The sequence below is a fragment of the Peromyscus californicus genome, unplaced genomic scaffold (assembly GCF_007827085.1).
Source record: "Peromyscus californicus insignis strain IS unplaced genomic scaffold, ASM782708v3 Scaffold_14__1_contigs__length_90479793_seg_2, whole genome shotgun sequence".
NCBI classification, from domain to species: Eukaryota; Metazoa; Chordata; class Mammalia; order Rodentia; family Cricetidae; genus Peromyscus; species Peromyscus californicus.
Window position 1 is genome coordinate 50,673,267 of NW_026294436.1, and position 16,960 is coordinate 50,690,226.

Consider the following 16,960-nt stretch of genomic DNA (forward strand, 5'->3'; position numbering starts at 1 on the left):
GGTCCTATCTGGAAGTAGGGAGGGGTTTTAGGCGTTCTGTTGATGTGATAAAACACCATGACCAAAAATAATTTGGAGAAGTAACAGTCCATCACTGAGAGTAGTCAGGGCAGAAACCCAAGCAGGGCAGGCACCTGGAGGCAGGCCCCTGGAGGCAGGCCCCTGGAGGCAGACACCTGGAGGCAGGCCCTTGGAGGCAGACACCTGGAGGCAGGAACCGAAGCAAAGGCTTTGGAAGAACACTGCTTACTGGCTTGCTCCTCATCGCTTGCTCAGCCTGCTTTCTTATATCACCCAGGACCATCTGCCCATGGTGGCACCACCTCCAGTGGGCTAGGCCCTCCCACACTGATCATTAATAAAGGAAATGCCATATAGACTTCCCCACAGGCCACCCTGGCGAAGACATTTCCTCAGTTGAGGTCCTTTCGTCCCAAATGATTCCAGCTTGTGTCAAGTGGACAGCACACTAGCCAGCATGGAAAGTCACCTTTGCCCCAGTGCATGTGGACTGTGACACGGATCTTCTGACCCGACAGATGCCTCGCTCTGGAGCAGAACAGCCTTTCTACACTTTCATGCAAAGGGCAAGCCATGAGTCCAAGAAGATAAGGAAGTTTCCAGAAGGCAGCTGAGATAGCAGAGGAGTTGGTGTAAACTTGGCAAAGAGGTAGAATCTTGACATGTTGAATGCAAATCATGATGTGTTAGGAAATTAGTCAGGGCTGAGTTTCAAGTGACAGATACTTATGGAAGTTATCATAAGTGGGGGCAGGGGCAGTCTGTGTATGTAACTGAGCAAAACAAGATTTTAGAATCACAAGCTCTTCCATGAGCATTTGTAGATGGGTTGGCATGCATCTTGTCCCTTTCTCTTCCCAGGGCACCACACTACTCACTCTCACTTTCCTGGTAAGCCTTTCCTACATAGTGTCAGAGTGAGCAGCCGATGCAAAGCTACAGTCTTGTTGTGTCAGATGATATAGTTGACTGGTTTGTCCTCTAACACTTTCAGCCAAAGTCCTGAACCTGGAGTTCTGTCATCCCCAAGCCAGTGGCTGTGAACAGATTCACCCTAGGTCAAGCACTGACTGCTGGAGCTGGAGGTGATGCTGGGTTTGCCCCAATGAGAAAATAAAAGAAAGGCCATTTCCTAAGGAGAACGAGGTTAAACTGTTGCAGCAAAGACAGGCTTGTGCCAAATGCCGTTTTAGGTGCTGGACACAAACAAATTCCATCCTCACAATTCCTCCATGTGGAAGATAAAAGTCATTCCATTGGCCAGGAAAAACAGAAGTCAGTGCATTTACCTTTAGCCACGGAACTGAAGTGGAAAGGCTAGCTTTTGTTTACCCCAGGCGGTCCGGTGCTGAAGTCCCTATGTGGTCTCAGCTCCTAAACCCCTGTCACCCTCACAGACTGAGGCAGCAATGACAGAGTAGGAAATGTAATACAAGCCAGCCACAATCAGAATTCTAGGGAAGAATAGGAGGCAGGGTCACAAAATATCCAAATTTGGAGTCACGGGAGAGAGAAGCTGCTAGTGTGATAATTCTGTGCTTGTGGCTCGAGCCCCGAAGTGTTTGTACTGGAATCACCCCACAAACAGGTTTGTACAATTCACAGATATCATCTCTGTACTCTCCAGCCCTGCCTTGTGTTTCAGTAAAAAAAGGATATTGATCGCTGTCTTGAGTGACAAGGCTTGGCTTTGGGTGACATGAGGCTGTTGCCAGGAGTCTTAAGGCAGCTGATGGTTTACTGTCTTTGGAAATGGCTATACTAAAGGCAGTTCCCAAAGAGGGCAGCTACCCTTGCATCTGTGGCCTTAAAGGTAAAGATCCGTAGCTGCCAGCCTTCCTGGGTCTTTAGCTTTTTCAGGGACAAGTGCTGATCATGCATGGACACCCCACCTATGTTCCCATCTAGCTGTGCATCAGGAGCATTGAGTTGTTGGTCAGAGCAGTGTGCGAGCTCAGAAACCCCCTTGTGCCTGGCAGCAGAAGGTGCTTAGGAGAGCAGACATATGAGTCACACTGGAATGTGCTGCTATTCAATGGGCCCTGGCTTGTCAGGCCCCTGGGTAAGCTGGCTGTCAGCCAGGAAGCCTGTGATGGCTGGGGCCTTCCAGATCCTCTCTCAGGCTTTTTAGAGCTCCATTGGGGAGGGATCTGCTGGGGCTTGTGCCTGCCCACTCCAGACCTACTGGCAGAGACTAGGAATCTGGATTTCCCTGGGTGGGCACCTCTTTGGCCCACATTCTTCATCACCCTCCCGGGGAGGGTTGGACCGGGAGACCTCAAGGACCCTTGCCAGCTCTAGCTCCTCATTTTGTAGCCACTGGTGGGCTTGCTAACAGGACCAGGGGAGACTCCCTTGGTCTCATCTCCTGGGCTGGAAGCTTTGCATCCATTTTTATTCTCTGGGGGTGGGGGTGGGGGGCACCTTTATGATGTTAACTCTCTTACAGAGTATTAAAAGTCATTCGCCAGCAAAGTTATTCAGTTGCCCACTGTGCATCAGCGAGCCTGACCAGGTGCTGGGACATGGGACCAAAGTCTCTGTCTGGAGGACATAATCATTTGTAGTATTTTTTCACTCCAGTCACATCTTTAAGGGCTTCCTGTTCAATTAGCCAGGAGGGAAAAAAAAATTAAAGGTGGTCTCACTATGGAGCCCTGGCTAGCTCGGAACTTTCTATGTAGACCAGGCTGGCCTCACACTCGCAGAGATCCACCTGCCTCTGCCTCCCAAGTGCTGGGATTAAAGGTGTGCGCCACCACTGACGGTCTCAAGTCTCTTTTCTTAACGATCGCATTACAACTATTGCAGCTGTCTCAAGAATGGTATGCTTATATGAAGGCTTTGTTTGGGGATGCCAACTAATAGTTTACTTAGAGGCAACAAAATCTCCGCAACTAAAGGTGACGACCAGAAAGAACCTTGCAAAGATCCGTGCTTGTATTCGGCACACCTACAAAGCGTCTTCACGACACAGTGCTGGAGAACTAAGACACTGCATGACTGGATTAAGACTTAGAATATTTTAGCAGCTTGGAAATACGAGCTGACATGCACAATGCAAACTTTAGTAGAAATGATGGTTGTACTTAGCTTTAGAAACATTAATTCCGTATGTTCAAGACTGGGGACATTTGCCTTCACAGTATTTCCTACGATACAAGCCTGGCGTAGGATGAGTTGACCACATACTTATGTAAGCCCAACAGGGTGGTATAATTGCTACAAGAAAACGTGTTCTTAGAGTGAATACCGCGAGGACCTTGGTCCTGATCCTGAAGAAAAGTGACTCTGCACTTGACATTAGCTAGACTGTATACAGAATGGTATATTCAATTATGGATCAGAATGGTTGTAGACATCCTTGAGCCAGTGCAAAAGCAGATGGTGGGGGGGTCTTGTCTTAATAAAGGCTCTAGACACCATGGTGACAAATGATTGAGACCTGAAGAGGTGATGATGAGAAAGAAGGCTCCCCCAAGGGTGATGGTTGTGCTACTTGGTCAGTTTCCCTGCAGGGGGGCTGCTCCAGACAGCATGGCTGAGGTTGGGTTCCCTGCAGGGGGACTGCTCCAGACAGCATGGCTGAGGTTGGGTTCCCTGCAGGGGGACTGCTCCAGACAGCATGGCTGAGGTTGGGTTCCCTGCAGGGGTTCTGCTCCAGACAGCAAGGCTGAGCCTGGGTTCCCTGCAGGGGGACTGCTCCAGACAGCAAGGCTGAGCCCGGGTTCCCTGCAGGGGGGCTGCTCCAGACAGCATGGCTGAGGTTGGGTTCCCTGCAGGGGTTCTGCTCCAGACAGCTTGGCTGAGGTTGGGATCCCTGCAGACAGAGCTTGCTAGCTAACTCCAGGGCTTCTTTACCTCCTGCCCTCATGACAAAGGTGCATGGACAGAAATGGCAGGTCCTCCAGGAGGGTTTGAGGATCATCTTCCTGCTGTGTGGGATGATTTCGTCCCCAGGGAACCTTGGCTGCCTCACAAAAAGCTGTCTTTCTTTTTGGTGCTTTCTGTTCATGGACAATGAGAGCCGGTGGGAAAAGTGATCTGCAGAGTTTTTGTTTTTTTTTTCCCTTGGTTGATTAAAGTAGATGGAATGTTCTGGAGAAACATTAGTCTACATATTTTATGCTTAAAATGTGTCAACCTTAGGCCGGGCGGTGGTGGCGCACGCCTTTAATCCCAGCACTCGGGAGGCAGAGCCAGGCGGATCTCTGTGAGTTCGAGGCCAGCCTGGGCTACCAAGTGAGTTCCAGGAAAGGCACAAAGCTGCACAGAGAAACCCTGTCTCGAAAAACCAAAAAAAAAAAAAAAATGTGTCAACCTTGAATTTTAGCTGAAACCCTGAGCCAGTTTCCTGAGACCAGGGACCCTACCTAGTAGACAGTGAAGTCTGTGTGGGCCAATATGGCGTCTTCCCGACTTGCTTCCTTGCCTCCGCCAATAATGAGAGCAATTGTTCTAGCATTAACCCTGATTGATTAACGCTGCTCAGAAACTCAGAATTGTTATTAGGATAATCTTGTGGTCAAATTTAATGTGTTCGCAGTCAGCTGGGACGTCAAAGTGTAGATTTTGATTCTGTAACTGCAGGTGGCCTGCAGCCCTTGGGAGTGCCTGTCTAATGACAGTTTTGCTAGTTGAAAATCTACCCTGAGGAGCAAGGGTCCAAAGCAGCAGTCTGCAAAATGTCCCACAGAGCATGTTTAAGACAAGCCCCCGGTCCCTCTGGCTGCTTGTTGAAAGTGCAGATTTGGGCTGGTCATAGCTCAGTGGTAGATGCTTGTATACGCAGAATGCTGGATTCAATGCCCAGTACTGCATGAGAAATTTTTAAAGGGGTGTGGGAGATGAGCGGTGTTCTACTTCAGAGTTTGGGAGGTTTTAGTCCAAATGGAGGGTCAGGAGGTCAATTGGCGCACTGTTGGGGGCATGTGACAGGCTGCACCTCACAGTGAAGTACACGGTAAGGAAGAGCAGCTTCCCTCAGAGCAGTCAGTAAGCAAAACAGAGAGAGAGGAAGAGGCAGGGTTCCATAATCCTCTCAGAAGACTATATCCCTAATGAACTAAAATCTCCCATCAGGCCTCGCGTCCTAACTGCTTCACCCCAGCCCCCTTTATGGTGCCATGCTGAGTGCTTAAGGCTTTGATACATGAGTCTTTGGGAGACATTCCAAAGCCAAGCTACCATAGGGAGTTAGATGGATACAGTAGTCGATTACGGAGTCAGGAAGATGTGTAAAAACAAAACAAAACAAAACAAAAAAACAAGTTATAGAGGTTTCTCAGGAAAGACTGTCCAAGAGACTCCCAACAGTTGGTCAACGTGAGGTCCAGGACTTAGCCCTGCTAAGCCTTGGCTCTCTCTTTCATAAAGTGCAGGGGATGGGATCTGATGAGTCTTTCCCATCCCTGCTCCTGCCTTCTCTCCACAGCCGTCCAGCATGCTCTGCTCACCGCATCCCGGGGTGCACTGACCATGAGCCTCAACTCCTCCCTCGACTACAGGAAGGAGCTGAGCAACCTCACTGCCGCCGCCGCCGAGGGCGGTGAAGGGGGTGTTGTGACCGAGTTCATCGCCATCATCATCATCACCGTCTTCGTCTGCCTGGGCAACTTGGTCATTGTCGTCACCTTGTACAAGAAGTCCTACCTCCTTACCCTCAGCAACAAGTTCGTCTTCAGCCTGACCCTGTCCAACTTCCTGCTGTCCGTGCTGGTGCTGCCGTTCGTGGTGACCAGCTCCATCCGCAGGGAATGGATCTTTGGCGTGGTCTGGTGCAACTTCTCTGCTCTCCTCTACCTGCTGATCAGCGCGGCCAGCATGCTCACCCTCGGGGTCATTGCCATCGACCGGTAAGTCTGCCTCAGGCTCCGGGAGGGGAAGGACTATGGAATGAGGGATCTCTGGGCCACCCGCTTCAGATGATTGTGTTCCTGGGAAGGGCACTAGGAGGTTCTTCCTAAGGAGAGTGAGCAAACTGAGTTCTGTCTCGTCTTTAGCTCCTCAGCCAGAGCCTTTCTCATTTCATCTGTCTGTATTTTATGTATAGTCAAGGGCCACATACGATGTTCTGGCAGGTGACAGATTGTGTATTTGATGGTATGGACCATATAGCCTGGTGTGCAGTACATCTTACATCTAAATTTTATATCAGTACTCTATAACGTCTTCTGCATAACAAAATCACCACATGACAGGGCTCAGAATGCATCCCTGTTATACAATGATGCACGACTGTAACTTTATTTTGTTTTTTTTTTACAAAGAAGGTCCATTGCTTTAAAAATAAAACAAAAATCCCAGGCACCTATCATTCTTGTTTTACCTATAAAATAAGGGCCAGCCAAGGAGAGTGAAATGTCAGAGTAGGAACTGAGCCGGGTCTTCAGACTCAGCTGCTCTTCTCCGCTGTGAGCTTGATGTGTCTTCCTTTGGTTTCGGTCCCGTCTTGACTGGTGGATCCCAGACAAAAGCCCGCTTTACTCATTTGTTCTGTAGAGACAGGCCAGGACTGGCTGGGGGAGCAGCGAGAAGGCAGAGAGCCGAGGGAATGGTACCTGGAGAAGCCTAGCAGGCGTTTATAGCCCATATTGGCCCCGCCCGAGGTGTAACTGAGGCAGAGGCCAGATGCCGATGCTCAGGTTGCTTAGCTGCGCCTCAGGTTCCCAGCGTCCAGCCAGGGGAGTGCTGGCTGGTCTAGCTATACACGTGTCACAGGACTCGTCGTGAAGTTCCCAACCTTCATGTATTGGGTCGCTTCAGTCGTCACACACCAGAACTGGACTTCTTGAAGACAGAGAGAGTGGAATCAAGGTTCATGTGCTTTCCTGAAACTGGGAAGAGTGTTAGGGGGAGGGTCAGGGAAATTCAGAGGGGGCTGGTCAGGGATGCTGTCACAGGCTGACACAGGGTCTCCGGACTCTTGGGAACACGGTTATTTGGGTTGGACTGGCTTCCCTGAGCACAGCGATTCTGGACCCCAAGGCTGGATTCTTGTTTTCCCTATGGCTTTGTAGAGAATGTAGAAGGAATGAGTCCAAATGAATCTGTTAGCGTCTCCAAATGTCTATTTATTCCAGTAATAAAAGCAGCATAAATCAAAAGAACGAAATAGACAAGCACAGTCTAGCCAGCCGGGGACGTCAGTGTATGTTTCCAGTGTGTTTGCCTCCGGTACTGCTTTTTAGTTGTGGCAGTACATTTTTTATATTTTTCTTTTTAGATTTTTTATTTGATATGTATGAGTGTTTTGCCTGCAGTGGCCAGAAGAGGGCGTTGGATTCCCTAGAACTGGAGTTGTAAGTCTCCAGTCGGGTACCACGAACCAAACCCAGGTCCTTTGCAAGAACAAGTGTTCTTAACCACTGAGCAATCTTTCCAGCTGCTTTATAGTACATCTTTTTAAAAAAAAGATTTTATTTATTTTTAATTTTGTGCGTGTGTTGTGTGCATGTGCCTGCATGTGCATACACACGGCGTGTGTTTGTGTGTGTGTGTGTGTGTGTGTGTGTGTGTGTGTGTGTGTAGGTACAAGTGCCCAAAGAAGCCAAAAGAGGATGTTGGATTCTCTGGATCTGGGGTTACAGGCGATTGTGAGTCGCACAGCATAGCTGCTGGGAACTGAACTGTTGTGGGCTTTCTGCCATTCGGCCCAATGACCAATTGGATGGAGCGGTTTGACCTTGTGGGCGTGGTCTTCTCTGAGGATAGTCATAGCTTAAAAGCTGTGGGGGAAGGGGTCAAGCTCGCTCTCTTGTATAGTCAGAGCAGGAGCAAATAGCAGTTCCCAGTGCCCTCGGGCAGAAAGGCAAGACAACAGCTGGATCGGCAGTGTCTGCCTTGTTCTGTGTCGTGAATGTACCTTATTGATTTCATTCCCTAACAAATTTTACCTGGCCCACTACCTCACTGTCCCTCATTACTGAACCCGGGGTCCTTTGCAAAAGTAGCAAGCACAGAGCCGCCTATCTTTCCAGCCCAGCAGGACGTTTTTTTTTTGTTTTTTTTTTTTGTTTTGTTTTGTTTTTTTTTTTTTGCAGTCACTCACGGCTCGTATGGGTCTAGGCTCTGCTATTCTCGTTTAACAATGCCATCATGAGCATCTCCTCCCATCACTGATAACCTGGAGAGTGTACTATTAGTGATCGCGTGGTACTTACTCTGTCTGGGATGGACTCTGACTTATTTTTCAGTATCCTAGTACTGGATTTAGGTGGTTCTACACAGCTCCCTCTAGCGCTCAGGTGACCCTGTCCATTTGTGGGATTGTTATGTCTTCAGTAAAAGTAAAACACATTTTTGAGATACTTGGTGGAGAACGACAAGGGGCTCTTCCAACAGTTAGACAGATGATTGCATGACACAGGAAAAAAAAAAAGAGTTTGGAAGTTGGTTAGCAGTAGAATCGGATCTTATTGGCATTTCACTCTCCGTTTTAAAAAATAACGGTTTTTAAATACCCGTTCTTGGGTCCCGTGGAATGTAGATGGAGGCTAAGCAGCTCAGGTGTAGATGGAAGTGGTCCCCTGTGCCCCCTTCCCCGCTCCCCATCGCAGTACTGTCTGCCCTTGGTCATAGCATCCCTGGTCTGCAGGAGTAGCTCCAGGAAGATGCAAACTGCTTCCTTAAATCTGGGATCAAGTTAATATGACGGCGAGAATGACATATCCTCAGACCATCAAAATACGTCACCAACAGTTCACCTTATGCCGGTGCCGGTGCTGGGGGTGTGTGTTGGACGTTTCTAAAGGCCCAGGGCATGGTCTTGGGGTAGTAAGCTACAGGCATGATCGGAACGTCAAACTGTCTGCCAGTTGGCAGCTCAGGTTCAGCTCTGCATATTGATATTCTTGTAGAAAAAAAAAAAAACCAACAAACAGCTGCCATAGGCAACTACAGAAGTCAGTGCTGCTGGTGGGTCCGGGGCAGGGAGTGCTTAAGGAGGGGCGGTGTTTGAGCGACATCCTAAACAGTAAATAGGATTGCATCCGTATATAGGAGCGCGGTGGTCCCTTAAAGGGAGTGGGCTGTGTTTATTCATTTGGTAAACAATTATTGAGCACTTGTACTGGGGATACGTAGCCGAATAAGGCGGGTAAATATGCTGTGAAATTAATATTGAATGGGAGATAGAGTTGGGGTCGATTGACTGTGGAGTGTGCCACCATGGAGGAGCTACAGGTGCTGTGAGAATTTTTTGCAGGGAAGAGAAAAGATGAAAGGAAGAAGTACCCAGGGTGCATGCCAAGGATGTAGCATCTGAGAGTCAGAAACCAGGTGACAGGGTTGGACACAGATTCACCTCAGTAGAGCCTCAGTCCTCACTGCCTGACCCCAAGGTCATTCACTGGAGTAGCTGTGAGTGGAGAAGGGACTTCCTTCCGATGATAGTGTGAGTCACCATGACCTGGTTGTCTTAAAGAAATAGCTCATCTCCCCCGTCCACACAAGATGGATTCACAGTGGCTTGTCCAGATCTTTATGACTAAGCTGTGTCATTAAAAAAACAAATTGGGGCTGAAGAGATTAACTCAATGGTTCAGAGCACTTGATGCTCTTGCAGAGGACCCAGGTTCGATTCCCAGCACCCACATGGCAGCTCACACCTGTCTGTAACTCCAGTTCTTGGGGCTCCGACTCCCTCCTCTGACCTCCTCAGGCTCATGCATACATTCAGACAAAGCGCTCATGTACATAAAAGAATCCAAAACCAAGAATGAAAGGAAAATTTAGTCTCTTTAGATGCGTGAATGGCGAAGGCTGTTTTTTTTTTCTTTACTAGGAAACATTTGTGTAGATTAAAAATGTGAATTGACGGAACAAGTTGCATCTTTATGCTAGTGTGCGACAGGGGAGACAAGGGAGGAGAGAGAATGGGAAAAGGATACAGTAATCAAAGATGTATGGACCTGGACGTGGAAGTGCATTCCTTTACTCTCAGCACACTGGACGCAGAGGCAGGTGGATCTCTGTGAGTTCGAGGCCAGTGTTCCACGACAGCCAGGGCTCCATAATAAAGAGACCCTGCCTAAATTTTTTTTTTTAAAGCAGTATAGAAAACAACAGCATGGGTCATGATTTTTACTGTCACATGTTACATGACTGTCACGAACCGGACGTATTTATTATGCTGTCAACATGTAGCTGAGTTTGCCTTCGAGACAGCCCTATTAATCTCTGTTTTCCAGATGTACACAGTGCTGCAGAAGTGTTAGCCAAATAAGCCCTGTCTTTCTCAAGTTGTTTTAGTTGGTCACGGTGCTTATCACAGCAACAGAAACCAATCAGGATAGTCCCTGAAGAGGATAGCTGAAGACAGAAGAGGATGTCCCTCAAGCAAGATAGCTGAAATCTTAAACACAAGAAGGCTTTGATGTGCTGACGCGCACACAGGACCACATCCTTGCTAGCGTACAACTGGGTGACATGGTGTAGCCTGTTGCTTGTCTGCGAGGGTTGGGTGAAGGGGTCGGTTAGTTGCCAGAAGTACAAAAGTCCCCACCCAAGAAAGTAGGGCATCCTGCCTCCCTGTTCGTCATCTCTCACCTCCCTCATCTTTTTTTTCTAGCTATTACGCTGTCCTGTATCCAATGGTGTACCCCATGAAGATCACAGGGAACCGGGCCGTGATGGCCCTTGTCTACATCTGGCTCCACTCCCTCATTGGCTGCCTGCCGCCCCTATTTGGTTGGTCGTCGGTGGAGTTTGATGAGTTCAAGTGGATGTGTGTGGCTGCATGGCACCGGGAGCCCGGCTACACTGTCTTCTGGCAGATCTGGTGTGCTCTGTTCCCCTTTCTCATCATGCTAGTATGCTATGGTTTCATCTTCCGTGTGGCCAGGGTCAAGGCCCGGAAAGTGCACTGTGGCTCGGTGGTCATTGTGGAGGAGGATGCCCAGAGAGGTGGGAGGAAGAATTCTAGTACCTCCACTTCCTCCTCAGGCAGCAGGAGGAATGCCTTTCAAGGTGTGGTCTATTCAGCTAACCAGTGCAAAGCGCTCATCACCATTCTGGTGGTCATTGGCGCCTTCATGGTCACCTGGGGCCCCTACATGGTTGTCATTACCTCAGAGGCACTCTGGGGGAAGAACTATGTCTCCCCAACCCTGGAGACTTGGGCCACATGGCTGTCCTTTACCAGTGCCGTCTGCCACCCTCTCATCTATGGACTCTGGAACAAGACTGTCCGCAAGGAGCTCCTGGGCATGTGCTTTGGGGACCGTTATTACCGGGAACCATTTGTGCAGCGACAGAGGACCTCCAGGCTCTTCAGCATTTCCAACAGGATCACAGGTAATTTGGGAACCTGTTAGGAAAAACATCCCTACACCCCCAGGCCGATGTCACCCGGGGTCCTTCTCAGTTACTAAGGGTCTGTCAGTATAGCAGTTCTCAGGATGACTGTGGCCTCAAGACTCAAGGCACAGACTTTCTGTTGTGAAGGGCCACCCCAGAGTAACCACAGTGACTCCCAAGCAGCTTTCCACCACTTAGCTGCTGAAGGAGCATGCTGAGGAGGAGGAGGTACACATTCCCCTGAGAATGGGACAGGAGACATTGTGATTTGCAAATCCATTTTCTGGAACCCTAGTTGGGGCCTCATGGGCTGGAGGGGATAGGCACTTCTTTACTGCAGAAGGGAGAATCTGAGCCTTGGGCCAGGCTTCCTTCTCCTCTGGCAAGCATGCTCCTTCTGTGTCACCTCCCTTGGCCGCTCTTTCTGTGCCTCGGTGTCCTCTCAGACACGTCACCTTGAGCTCTCCCTCCCAGGTCAGTGGTTTCTTCTGATGGTCCCTGGTAGTCTGTTGTCTGTGTGTATGGGGGAGGGGGTAGTCTGTTGTCTGTGTGTATGGGGGAGGGGGTAGTCTGTTGTCTGTGTGTATGGGGGAGGGGGTAGTCTGTTATCTGTGTGTATGGGGGAGGGGGTAGTCTGTTGTCTGTGTGTATGGGGGAGGGGGTAGACTGTTATCTGTGTGTATGGGGGAGGGGGTAGTCTGTTATCTGTGTGTATGGGGGAGGGAGGTAGTCTGTTGTCTGTGTGTATGGGGGAGGGGGTAGTCTGTTATCTGTGTGTATGGGGGAGGGGGTAGTCTGTTGTCTGTGTGTATGGGGGAGGGGGTAGTCTGTTGTCTGTGTGTATGGGGGAGGGGGTAGTCTGTTGTCTGTGTGTATGGGGGAGGGGGTAGTCTGTTGTCTGTGTGTATAGGGGAGGGGGTAGTCTGTTGTCTGTGTGTATGGGGGAGGGGGTAGTCTGTTGTCTGTGTGTATAGGGGAGGGGATAGTCTGTTGTCTGTGTGTATGGGGGAGGGGGTAGTCTGTTGTCTGTGTGTATGGGGGAGGGGGTAGACTGTTATCTGTGTGTATGGAGGAGGGGGTAGTCTGTTGTCTGTGTGTATGGGGGAAGGGGGAAGCCATGATAATCAGATCCAAACCATAACCTTCCATCAAAGTGTCGTCTAGTGCTCGGAGCTAACCTATCTGGAGGACACCCCCCCACACACACCGACATACACCCCACATACACCCCACGACAACGACCAGAAGACGACCACTAGCATTGTCGTAATGCCCTTGACAAGCCCCTGAGGAATTGCTCTAATCAGAGGGTAGATGTTGTTTTTCAGCATATATATAAAATTTTAGGTTAGAAGAGTTGGAAAAATAGTACAGGGAACTTCCCATAGTGTTATCAACTTACATAAACTACAGTACAAGATCAGCCCTAGAGCCCCACACATGGTCTATCTCAGCCCTGCCTGGGCACTTCTGTAGAGGGTTGGTCAGGTCTTTTGTAGAGGGCTCCTGAGTAAGCACCCTGGCGCTCAGAATGATGTTGTATATTTTTTGCAAGAATGCCGCAGGAGTGGTGGGATCCTGTTCATGCATCAGATTAGGGGCACGTGTGCCAGTATATCTCATTATTAGTTGAGTTACCCTCTTGCTTCAGGTGTGCTCTGTCAGCCTTTTCCACTGTTTCCATTGTAATTAGCACGTATGCTGGCAGAGATGCTTTGAGACTGGGAAAAGCCTTGTTTTCCTCTTGCTCCCACCCACCGATGCTAGCTGGCACTGGTGTATCTTGCTCACTGTGGTGTGGTTATGTTGCTCTGAAGTGAAGGTAGCTGGGGTTTTAGAGCCACATGGAGGAAGACCATCACCCAGCTAAGCTATTGGAAAGAGATTTCAAGAGCACCTCTATAGCTGAGCTTTCTTTGGACCATCAGCTCCCGAACAATGACACTGAGACTTCTTATTAATTAAGAAAGCTTGGCCTTTGCTTAAGCTTGTTCCTGACTAACTTTAAAATTTAAATTAACCCATTTATATTAATCTACGTTCTCAATCCACATAGCTCAATACCTCTCCTCCATACTGTGTGCCTGACTTCCTCCGAGTCTTGCTGGCAAATCTCCCACCTCATTCTTTCCCAGAGTTCCTGGCTCTCCCTGGAAGTCCCGCCTATCCTTTCCTGCCTAGCTATTGGCCATTCAGCTCTTTATTAAGCCAATCAGAAGGTGCCTTAGACAGATGAGGAAGAGACAGAGATACATCTTCACACAGTGTACAAAAAGATTATCCCAACACTCCTCTTTCAGCCTGTAGCGCTCACTTCTTCCCGGATGACTAAAACCTACTTAGTCTCTTCTCTTCAGGAAACAGAGATCCTCTACCTTCACCCTCAACAGGGCAAAAGATGACTCCTATTACCTATGAACACTCAGGGCCAGAGATGACAAGATGCCCTGTCCTTGTGGCAGTGACATACATCTGCGGACTGATTTACCTTGTGGACTAGTGGAGAGCTATTTCTGGACAGGGGAAATCTGGTGATTTTTCTTTTGACCATAGGAAGGAAGACAATCTCCATGGTTCTTTATTTATTAGCCTGAAGTGCCTACCTCTTGTCATTTACAAGCTCATGATCCCAAATGTGACTCGGGAGCCAGAAGATACATTTAGTTCTTGACTTCATTTTGTTGGTGAATTTATTGGCTCAGGTTTTGTAATAACTTGTCTTCTTAGCAAAAATTAGTAGATGTTTTCTAGTCCATTGAAGCTAAGAATGAAGATGAAAAAGAATGAGGGCAGAGAATGATAGAGGAAAGGGCAGCTGGGACAAAAAGGAGCATCTGATTCTTGGCCAAGATTTACTGTGTGGATTGTTTCTGACTGTCCTGGAAAGGACTACCAGGCTGTGGGAGCCATCGGAAAACACCAGACTGTGGTTGGGTTGGCAAACCCAAAGCCATTGGCGGTCTGAGGCTCATTCAGGGAAAAGCAGCCTTGTGGCTGGTGGGTTCTGAATCCTTGGCTTCTCCAGGCCTGGGAGTGGGCAATGACTTTTCTCCCTGAGAGCCTGGCTGTAGGAGATCAGTCAGCCATATTAATACCTTAGGGGCTGGGGAGCAAGACAGAATATGGGTCTATCCCAGGGACACACTCTATGGCTGTCCATGCCAGCAGTACCCACTGTCTTCCTGACCAGGAGGGGCAACCCTGAGCGTTCAGGCTTACCAGACCCTGTCGTTGCCCTCGGCACACAGGACTTTGAAATGCAACTGATTCCTGAACCTGGATTACCTCCCTTGCCATTAACCTGCTTTCAAGCTTGCTCTCTGCCCGTGGGGAAGGCAAGTGCCCAGGTATTCACAAGGGGAACAAAAGATGGCTGGCAAGATGGAGGCCCTGCCATGGTTTTATGGTATGTTTGTGCAGCACGTGAAAAGTTGTCACCCAAGAAGTCAGTAAGTGTAACTATCAGTGGTCCTGATAATTCATGCAATGGCAGAAACAGAATTCCACACGTGCCTGGAATGTCCCAAGCACGTGACAGAAGGTGATTTTGTGCAGAGCTCAGTTCACCCATAATCACTGGGGTTCTAGCTGTCACTGAGCCACCAAGTCCTTTTGCTTGTGAGGTCTCATTAGCAGATTCCCATGGTGGGGAGGGGGGTGGTCCTCTAGGAATAGAGACCTCAAGGGCACCCAGAGGCTGTTAGGAGTGCTACCTCATGGTGGGTAGGGCAGCCATGGAGTGGAGGTTACTACCTAGTCCCAAAGGTGAGCTGAGCACTACAGTCAGATGCTAACCCGTGATACAAATGGATGGGGGCTCCTGGAAGAGGGAGGGGAAAAAAAGGACCATAGGAAAAAGGGCAAGAACTAAATAGCCCTTTTGCTCAGCCCAGCCCTGGGGCCCAAGGACAAGCTTCAATGCCCAGATGTGCAGATGCCTGGTGACTGAGGGCAGAGCTCTGTAGTTATCTCCTGAGAAGGAAGGTTCCATCTGTCATTCACTCAGAAGAAGGCACGTGTCAGCCTTCTTGGGAGGTCTGGGGGCTGGGGGTAAGTAACACTGAGGCCTTTGTGTTTTCCTCCTTTCCTTTTCTAAACATCTCTCCTGGTGGTGTGGCATTATGAAGTCTTCCGGTTAGTTCAATCCCTGCTGCACCTCGGAATCCCACCCTGCTCTTCAGCTTCTTAAATGCACAGGCGCCTTTTATCTGGTGCATGTTCTTGTGGAGCAAACCTGGTCCCTGGACCTGACCTTCTGTGCATTTTCACTGAAATGGTTAGAGGTGGCCCGTTCCCGTGGGATATGGTGGTGTTCCATGGAATCTCAGGGTAGTTGTGTCTACTCTTTGGAGGAGAATGCTTCTCAGCTGAGCCACAGTGGTCTGGCTCAAATGATCCCTCTCACTAGAAGGAGACCAAGACACACGTTCCTGGTTTATGCCGCAGCCTCAGAGATGGTGTCCAAATACACTGTGGCTGCCACCATCCTGGTTGGCAGACAGCCCCGAGGGGCTCCACTCCTCGAATCAGGCCTTTATTGAACATAATAGCCATGCTCAGAAGCCCATGTGCCAGAGGGGATAAGCAGGTGCAGGGGAGATTTGGGGGGAGTCTTCTCCAGTTTCAGCCCTGTAACTAACGCTAAGTAAAGTGACAGCTGCTTGTGTGAAAAGGCCCTGTGCACCACTGCACCCTCACCATCCCCCCGTGGCTCTCAGGAAGAAAGGGAAGAGTATAGTATGTCCTAGCGCCCTGCATTCTCAAAACTGCCAGGATAGGAGAGCACTTCCCCTAGGAAGACTAAGGCAAGACCAGAGAGCAGGAGGGGCCAAAGTCCCTATTAAGCCAAGACCATTCTCCTTCCCCTCCTCTTTTGCATTTATTGATTTTCATTTTGTGAATATGAGTATTTTGCCTGCATGCATGTGTGTGTATCACATTCCCGCCTGATGCTGCCAGAGGTTAGATGAGGGCGTCAGATCCCTTGGCACTGGGCTTACAGAAGGTTTGGAGCCATGAAATGTATGCTGGGAACCAAACCTAGACTTTCGGCAAGAGTAGCAAGTGCTCTTAACCACTAGGCTTCCTCTGCAGCCTCATGGCCATTCTTGAGGTAACTGACCCCCTTCTGTGATAACAGGCTTACCTTTCAACACTGTTGGCTTAGAGATTAAGTTCCACCATAGTGGCCATTAAATCTATTAGGCCTATTTGTAATTTCTAAGAGATTTTTATCTTCATATTTTTTCAATAGTCCCAAACTCTTCTCAATGGATTTATTTTTTGAACTTTACTAGGTACCCAATTATTGATTTTTAAGATCTCTTTGTTGTCTCCCATTAGATCTACTCCTTTCTTTCTCTCTCATTCTCTGTCTCTGTCTCTCTCTCTGTCTCTGTCTCTCTCTCTCATGCTAGGGTCTTTCTTTAACTGTGTGGCGGTCCCTGTCATCCCTTTGACTTTGCTAGGAAGACACGAGGAAGCCTCTGGTGAGATGGGTCCAGCAGGCTTCCTCGTTGTAGGCTGGTCCAACCGGGCCATTCCACGGGCTCCCTCCTCTCAGCGCCCACACGTCTTTACTGGCTGGTGTTCCTGGGAAGAGTTCTCTTGTGGCTTCTCTTTGCTTCCCCAGTCTTACTGG

General features: G+C 49.1%; 1 protein-coding gene across 5 annotated transcripts in view; it reads left to right on the forward strand.

Annotated features, from left to right (window-relative positions):
• Window positions 1-16,960, forward strand: part of Gpr161 (G protein-coupled receptor 161) — a 41,284-nt gene that overhangs the window by 18,808 nt on the left and 5,516 nt on the right. For all 5 annotated transcript variants that reach the window (XM_052737460.1, XM_052737461.1, XM_052737458.1 and 2 more), the window contains exons 2-3: window positions 5,456-5,876; window positions 10,592-11,316. In XM_052737460.1, coding sequence (XP_052593420.1) covers window positions 5,500-5,876; window positions 10,592-11,316 — 1,102 coding nt within the window. In that variant the 5' untranslated portion in view covers window positions 5,456-5,499. The remainder of the gene's footprint in view (window positions 1-5,455; window positions 5,877-10,591; window positions 11,317-16,960) is intronic.